An 8850-nucleotide genomic window follows, 5' to 3' on the forward strand; every position below is an offset into this window, starting at 1 on the left:
CTCTGTCGGTGTCTCTGTCTCCACCAGGATGGTGAGTATTTAGACCACTACCAGGTAGCCTGTCAGAGCGATGGGTCGTGGAGCAGCAGTCTTCCTCAGTGTCAAAGTAAGATCCCAGTCAAACTCTTCCTGTTCTCCTCCATCACTGGAGCAGCAATGAGATGGAAAAACACATTTCTATCTCTCCTAGCTCTTATTCTATTTCTTTTCCTAGCATTTCGTTCTTACATTTCTCTTCTATGGTCGCAGGAGTATTACAAGAGCCCCTTTGACCTTTGATCTCATAATTTTTGGTTGCTTGTAATGTTTGTGACCCAGGAATTGAAGCTTATTTTACTGTAGCACTGATTATAAATTGCTTTGCAGTAGGGTTGCTTTAGTCAGCTAAATGACAAAAATGTAAAATGTAAATGTGTTTCGCTGGAAGTATGGGAGATATGGATGCTGTGTCTTGGTACGAGGTTCAGCCAAGTATTAATTAAGTGTATTATTGTGTTTACACAACACGTGCACTGACTGAAGGTTTTCTTCAATGTAGTGAACACACACATAGAAACAAAACAAAAGAAAACAGATAAGATTTCTAACTCCCTGCTTACCACAAGAGTTGGCATAGCTACCAGTAAAGCCTTCCATGCTCTCTCTCTCTCTCTCTCTTTCTCTCTCTCTCTCTCTCTCTCTCTCTCTTTCTCTCGCCCCTCCAGAAACAGATACGGGGAGGAGCCGGCGATCTCTGCCCAGCACTCTAACCAATCAGATACTAGATTAGAGTGATTGACACAAGGCCAGTCCAGTGGCTGCTGCCAGTACTGACAGTACTGTTTAGCAGAAATCTTTTCAGTGGTAGAGATACTATAGGAATAAACAGTTTTTCACTTTGGTAGTTTATGTTTGGTAGACTATTTTTAGTACTTTGCTCTGAAGTTGAATAATTTTCCAATAAAAACAATAAATAATAAAAAAGAATCTGCATTTTTGTGTCTCTGTGAACCAAGTTGTACCTCAATAATCACATTTTAAAGGTGCTACACGCATCATTTTACCATCAATAAATCATTCCCACATTAATTTTGAGACAAACAGCTTCAACTCTGCATTCTCCATAGTTTCTCCACCTGGTGGATCTGGAGGGAAGAGGTTCTGTTCTTCCAGACTGGTTCCAGACTCCTGAATCTCGTCCCGCCAACTCTTCAGATTTTGACAAGCGATTCAGAGAGTCCGGTGTTGCTCTAGCCAACACTGATTTCTTGCTCGGAGAAACGATCGAGCCAATCAGCGCCTTTGTGGGCGGGACTAAAGTTTGAACCGTTCGTGCAACGGTTTTTCATTGGCGTTTCGGCAGAATAATATTTGTTGAAATCATCTCCTTAACCAACAGATTGTCTTGGCAAAGACGATATTTTTGTCAAAAACGACCGACATTTTTAGTGACGTTAGTAAATACGTCCATCATCAGTATAATGTCACATAACGTCAGAGCGACCGGATACATCAGTCACTAGTGATCGGTTCAGATACGTCGGTCACTAGTGATCGGTTCAGATACGTCGGTCACTAGCGATCGGTTCAGATACGTCGGTCACTAGCGATCGGTTCAGATACGTCGGTCACTAGCGATCGGTTCAGATACGTCGGTCACTAGCGATCGGTTCAGATACGTCGGTCAGTAGCAATTGGTTCAGATACGTCAGTCACTAGCGATCGGTTCAGATACGTCGGTCACTAGTGATCGGTTCGGGGAAAATCAACCCCCCCACACAGAGAACGGCTAACAAGGAGGAAATCTCAGACTGAATAATGGAGTTGGAACGAAATGGCCATTCAGTCTGAATCACTTCCAGTCACTTCCGACATGTTGATCCTCTTCGGGGGGGGCAGGAAGCAATGGGGCTTATGGGAAATGTAGTCTTAATGTGGAGAAACATTAGAACTAACAATACTACTGGTGTGAGATAGAGGAGACCAGTCGTCTCCACCAGGCTCTCACTACTGTCATTATATCAAGGGAACAACATTCATTTGATAAGGATATACTGATGAATAAAATGAAACACGGTGCTCCTATAAAGTAATACATTTTCCAGTCATTAGATCAAGGGAGCACCGTTTATTTGATAATGATAGATTGGTGGTTAAAAATGATGTACAGAGCAACTTTAATACTGATAAACACATCTGTGATCAAGCCTTAATCATTATATCAAAACAAAAACAGAGAATACTGTTATTTTGATGTCCTGCTGCCTCCAGAGACTGAACTTTAGGATCATGAACATTTGGAGAGGTAGGACTTAAATACGACTTTTACAGAGTTCATATTTTCACATAGATACCATGTAGTTTCATCAGTACACAGATTATAAATCATCAATCTCTATCCAGTTCATCTGAGCACATCAAACATGCATCATGCATCATAATGTCATTTGAGTCCAGTTGTACATTAACATGCGAGCATTTTGTAGTTTGTCACAGTCTAACCAAGCGATTTCATCCCAACTGGAGTTGTCAGGCTCATAATGACACCGACCAGAGCCATAGATAGGCAGAGTTTGGCTCCCCTGTCCCATGGCATAAAATCTCCCTAATACATAATGTACTTACAACAGTGCAACAACACCGTTTTAATGAAGCCTTTCAAATGGTGTGTTGCACTGTTGGAAGTACATATATTAATATACTGGAATAAGGCCATCGTAAAGTGTTACCAAAACGTCTTATTCTGGGGAAGAGACTGCAACATGGAGACAAAACGAGTTATATTTGTATATTTGTATATTGTATATTATTTGTTCTTTTAACTGAATACACAATTATCCTGAATGCAACTCAAACACAGTGAGAGTCGTCAACATGGTGGACAAACTCTGTGGATGTATGGCTCTGGTGCGGACCGAACCGAGGCTGAGCAGGAACTCTGAGACTCTTTAAAAAATGAAATTGATCATAATAATAATATTTTACAACAAGATTCTTGAACCTGAGCCTGACCCAAACCTGATCAATTAAGTAAGAGATTTATCCCAACCTGACTTGAATCCAAAGGTTCCAGTTGGGTCCAAATGGGTCTAGCTGGGTCCAGTTGGATTAATTTGGGTCCACTTGGGTCCAGTTGGGTTTAGTTGGGTCTACTTGAGTTGGGTTCAGTTGGGCCCACTTGCGTCCACTTGGGTCTGGTTGGGTCCGGTTGGGTCTAGCTGGCTCCAAATGGGTCTAGTTGGGTCCAGTTCGGTCCCATTGGGTCCAGTTGGGTTCATTTAGGTCCAGGTGGGTTTAGTCAAGCTGGGTCTAGCTGTATCCAGCTGGGTCTAACTGTCAGCTGGATCCAGTTGGGTCTAGCGTGGTCCAGTTGGGTCCAGTTGAGTCTGAGTCCATTTGGGTCAATTGGGTCCAACTGCATTCAGTTCAGTCTAGCTTAGTCCAGTTGGGTCCAGTTGGATCCAGTTGGGTCTAGCTTAGTCCAATAGGGTCCAGTTCAGTCCAGTTCAGTCTAACTGAGTCCAGTTGGGTCCAGTTGGATCCAGTTAGTTCTCATGGAGTCTGAGGATATAAATCTGTAGTTTTATTCCTCCTCTCCGCATATTTCTGAATCCTTCGCTCTTTAACTCTTTCACGTCCATCTCAGTTCTGCTCTGCCTCCATTTCCTCCTCTATCTGTTCGTGAAATCTGATTGGTCGCTGAAAAGTATTTTTGTCTCGCTCACAGAGGTGGATTGTGGGAGTCCGAGGGTGGTTGCCATGGGTGATGTGGTGTATGGTAGCCATGACAACAGCACCCTGTTTGGCGCTACTGTCCACTACACCTGCAAGGATGACGCCTTCCAACTGCACCCCAAGATCAACAGTAAGCTCCATCATCCGTTGTTGTTGTTGTTGTTGTTGTGTCCATATTCTAACTGTACCCTCCCTGACATAGACATTAAGATCGTTTGATTTATACAAGGCCAGGACTTCTTGAACTTCTGCAACCCAAGCAATAATATGTGTGTGTGTGTGTGTGTGTGTGTGTGTGTGTGTGTGTGTGTGTGTGTGTGTGTGTGTGTGTGTGTATGTGTTATAGGTTCCTACAGCTGTGGGGAGAAGGGAGAATGGACCAACTCAGAACTAGGAACCAAACTGCCCAGCTGTCTTCCAGGTTAGCATTACAAAGTTATTCATTCTTACCAGTTTATATTCTGTGTTTTTATCACCTTGAGGCCTGAAATGAAAACCCATTAAATCAGACTTTTTTCACTCTCATTGGGATAGTGATGAGCAAAGTATAGTATCCATAATGTTCTTTGATCCCTGACTGAGATCAATTCAGAAAGTCTGCATCTCTCCCTCACCCTCCATCTTTTGTTTTGTTTTTTTAATAGCTGACGTAAACCTGCTGCATGACCTCAAGATACATATGAGGAAAAAACAAACGGATTTGGAAAAAAATGTTTTTCAAAAATGTCAAAGGAGAGAAAAGAAAAGGTTGAAGGGGGTTCAGGTTTAAGTAACGCAGTAACGGAGCATTACTGGGATTAGTAACTATAATTTAATTACTGAATTTGAAATTGTAATCCCTTACCAGTCCCTTACACTACTGTTACTGAAAAAAGTAATGACATTACTTTACCGTCCAACACTGTTTGTGAGCCGCTGTGTGTCCCTCCAGCCTGCGGCCAGCCCTCCCAGGCCCTGCCCGCCCAGGTGAAGCGGATCGTGGGCGGTCGTAGCGCCGAGCCCGGCCTGTTCCCCTGGCAGGTTCTGCTCAGCGTGGAGGATCTGTCCCGGGTTCCTGAGGACCGCTGGTTCGGGTCCGGGGCCCTGCTGTCTGGATCCTGGGTTCTCACGGCCGCCCACGTCCTGCGGTCCCAACGGAGGGACACCAGCGTCGTCCCCGTGGCGCCGGAGCACGTCAAGGTCTGCGGTAGAAAGCTTTCACTTGCTGTTTTTAGCAGACATTCCTCTGCATGAGTTATCACTTGTTTTGTGGTAGAACAGTTTCACTTTTTTTTTTAGAACGCTTTCACTTGTTTTCGTAGAAGATTGTATTCTGTTTTGGGTTGGACAGTAATAGGTTCACATCTAATAAGATTACAGGGATCCTGTTACATTTTCTTTTACAGTTGTAGCCTAGTGCCAGGTCACTGGTTAGATTCCCAAAACTGGCTGTGAAAATCTGGAAAGGAAAATGAATGAGGAACACTCTCCACCATCGACAGCTACCATGGTTTGGTTGCTTGTCAAAATGGGCTTAACTCAGCAGCCACTTTCATTTACTACTTTATCATCCAGCTAGATTCAAAAATAGAACAGCAGAATGTATGTTCAATCATGTCAGGGTGTAAAAGTCAACACTAAACATGTTGAAACTAGTTAATCCGACACTAAAACTGTGTCTTTGTTTATACGCGCCATGGAGACTGAAAGGACATCTGAACTAGTAGAGTGTAAAGGGAAAACTAACCAAAACATTGTCACAGTGACGCTTTCACCTTCTATGGCCAATAACGTGCAAACCAAAATCAATTTCTCCTGCCCCAATTAACAGTAACCTAAGTCAATATTAGCTAACTTACATGAACATGAGAAAAAGAAGATAAAGATAGATAACTTAGAAATGTCACCAAATAGGTACATTATCTAGTACAGAAGAATTAGGATTGATTTGTAGTTTGTCTCCCATAGCCACTACAACCACATTTTGCATCCACAACTATATGTAACTATACAGACAACAGTAGTGACGTCTAGTGGTGTAACCGTTAATTTCCTATAAACGCGAATGTCTGTCACTCACTGACTGACTGAGTGATGAAGGTACACCATTGGTCGGCCGGAACCCGGTCCAGCCATATACTAGGTTTTGACCTAGTCTTGTTTTATTGTTAGCTAGCTAAAACTGTAGTTTGGTTCCTCTTCAGTTTTGTAAGCCGCTCTGTGTTTGTTCCTCTGGATCCTCCGGCTAGTTTTCCATCCATCAGATTGAAGCTCCATGCCAACAGCTGTTTTACAGAAGACTTCACAGCTGGTAGGGGGAAGGTGTCAGGTGTTGCAGTTATTACGTTGGAATTATTTCAGTTGGTGCAACAGTTAAAATTTTCATAGGCCTAATGCGTAAACACAGACTTAGTGAGAACTGGTGCAACAGGCTGCAGGTCTCCAGATGATGACTGGCAGGACTTACCAGATACAGACTAACATCTAGCGGTATCAGCCTGGTGGCTGCTGGTGATTTCCCACTCTGTCTCCGACCATTTCAGGTCTACCTGGGTCTGCATGATGCCAGAGACAAGCGACTGGCCACCAACCGGTCGGTGGAAAAGATTTTTCTCCATCCGGAGTTTCAGCCTCATAACTATAACAACGACATCGCATTGGTGAAGCTGAGGGAGGGGGTGGAGCTTAACAAGGTCATCCGCCCCGTCTGCCTCCCACCACCACAGAGCAAGGTGGGTCAGCCGTGTCTCTGTCATGTTTGGGAAGACGAGCGTCCTGTGAGAAAATACTGCTCACCTCAGCTTTCAGATGGTAAACCACTAGGAAGTACTGTTCACCGTTGTGCATAATAATAACAATAATAATAATGTTGTATCCTACAACAGTGAAAATGGATAGACACGGACACAATAATCAATGTTATTTCTATTCAAATTCAATCAATGATTTTCATCAAATTAACACTTAATCTGAATCAACTACAGGAAACTACCCCAAAACGTAAGGGATTATGGGTAGAAGGAGGCGGTTCCTCATGCTTGGAAAGCCTAGCAGAACAAAATGAAGTCTGGATGCTCATATTCAGCTGTTTCTTCATGTGTTCTTAACTCTCAGAAAAGAAGAAATATGACCCTAAAGCTCTGGACGCCCCCCAAAGGTTTGAGGTTGTGGGTTCAAGGGTTAAATCCACTTTCCACTCTCAGGTGGTCAGTTGATTTGGAAAGCCAACATCCTGAGCAAAGACCAGAAAGCTCTGCAGCAGCCTGACCCAGCAAAGTTCTGGGTTTAAAGCTCAGGCCAAGTTTCCAGTCTATTTGGTTATAACTAAATTTTGAAAGCCAACATCTCAAGTAAAGACTGAAAAGCTCTGAGACAAAACTCTCTGAAGCGGACTGACCCAGTGGCTCAAAGTGATAGAAGGCTACATAAACCTTTTGAGGTTGTGGGTTCAAGTCTGAGCAAGTTGATGAATTTCGAAAGACTGAAAAGCTCTCAGAGAAGAGCTTCGAGGGGCCTGGTGGTGTGACAGACCCGGGTACCTCTGAGGACCGGGGCTGAGTCCCTCCCCAAAACGTTCCCGGTGAGCGCTTCAAAGCTGATTAGCAGCAGCATTTCTCCCCCATCAGGGATCAAACCGACACTCAGAGAGTAGTGACAGATAAACCACCTGCTGATCTGATCTATTTCCACTTCATCGCCTTATTTCTACAAGTGTTCACACTACTGACAACAATAACATGGAAACACTTAAGAGTGAGAGGGCTGGGATTCAAACCAGCAACCTCATACATAACACAGACCTCTCTCTCCTCCCAGGACGGCCCCCCCACGCCTCTCCCCAACTCCCTTGGTGTGGTCGCTGGTTGGGGGATTTCCAACCCCAACGTTTCCTCCTCCTCCTCCTCCTCCTCCTCCTCCGCCGCCTCCTCCTCCTCCGCCTCCGCCAACGACCCCTCCACCCTGACCTCCGACCCCGCCGTGACCGCTGACCTCGGCATGACCTCTGACCTCCTGCAGTACGTCAAGCTGCCGGTGGTGGCGCAGGACGAGTGCCAGGCCAGCTACGCCTCGCGCTCCCTCAACTACAACATCACCGACAACATGTTCTGCGCCGGCTTCTACGAGGGGGGGCGGGACACCTGCCTGGGCGACAGCGGGGGCGCGTTTGTGATGGAGGACGGGGACAGCCGGCGGTGGGCGGTGTTCGGGTTGGTGTCCTGGGGCGGGCCGGAGGAGTGTGGGAGCCAGAGGGTGTACGGCGTCTACACCAGAGTGGCTAACTATGTGGAGTGGATACAGACCCAGCTGGACACCGCCCCCTGGTGGTGAGACAGAGACGGTAAACCGCTTCCCTCTTCATGTCGTCTTCCCTCGAACCCCCAAAATGTCCGGATGAAAAATGGCTGACAAACAAAGTGGAATTCGATTCCAACTTCTGTTAAACAAGGGAGCTTTTATTCTCCCTCGATCCCTTCTTTTTCCTCCCTTCAACAAAGGGTGGAAAATGCAAGCTTCCTGGAGACTGGAGCGTCATCAGATCCCAAACAAACACCTGAAGGAGTTTGAATCAAACGGAAAATGGGGAACTTTTTATTTGGATAGTTCAATGTTGATACTCAACTATCAGGTGAGAAAAAGTACCTGTAACCCAAAGATCAACCCAGTCCAGACACTGAATATCTGTAGAGACGTTTGAGCATCACTTGAAACTGAGTAGACTTTTATACACATATAAGAGTCACTTGATAGGAAGTTGAGTTTCAACATTGGACTATCCAAATAAAGTGTTACCGGAAAATTAATTTAAAAATATTAGTAGGCCGGGAAACAGATTGAAAATCATTGTAACACACAACAATACACTCCATTTTCTATCCCAGAATCCTTTGTTACACTCCCACTTCCATGGGATTTAGCTTGATCAGTACACAGTGGATAGAAAGATGGGAGAAAGAAACGGGATGCTTAGCAACAAAGACAGACAGACTGTTGCTAGGGAACCACTGAAAACCCTTTGGCAGCACAATGCTCTTTTACTAAGAGTTAAAGTATTTTTATCTTCTAAAATCCAGACAAAGCTGTCAGCGTTGTTGGGAACATGCCACACCTACTTTCTGATTGATTGATTGGTTGATAGATAGAAAGATGCAACAGCGC

The 8850-nt window shown here is 44.7% G+C and overlaps 1 protein-coding gene across 1 annotated transcript in view; it reads left to right on the plus strand.

Moving 5' to 3' along the window:
• LOC139920499 (mannan-binding lectin serine protease 1) overlaps positions 1-8022 on the plus strand; it is a 20017-nt gene extending 11995 nt beyond the window's left edge. Inside the window, exons 7-13 of the mRNA XM_078282411.1 lie at positions 28-106; positions 3707-3844; positions 4061-4135; positions 4646-4893; positions 6237-6425; positions 7510-7594; positions 7691-8022. Coding sequence (XP_078138537.1) covers positions 28-106; positions 3707-3844; positions 4061-4135; positions 4646-4893; positions 6237-6425; positions 7510-7594; positions 7691-8022 — 1146 coding nt within the window. The remainder of the gene's footprint in view (positions 1-27; positions 107-3706; positions 3845-4060; positions 4136-4645; positions 4894-6236; positions 6426-7509; positions 7595-7690) is intronic.
• Positions 8023-8850: the final 828 nt, after the last annotated feature.

The sequence above is a fragment of the Centroberyx gerrardi genome, unplaced genomic scaffold, assembly GCF_048128805.1.
Source record: "Centroberyx gerrardi isolate f3 unplaced genomic scaffold, fCenGer3.hap1.cur.20231027 Scaffold_450, whole genome shotgun sequence".
In the NCBI taxonomy this organism is placed as follows: domain Eukaryota; kingdom Metazoa; phylum Chordata; class Actinopteri; order Beryciformes; family Berycidae; genus Centroberyx; species Centroberyx gerrardi.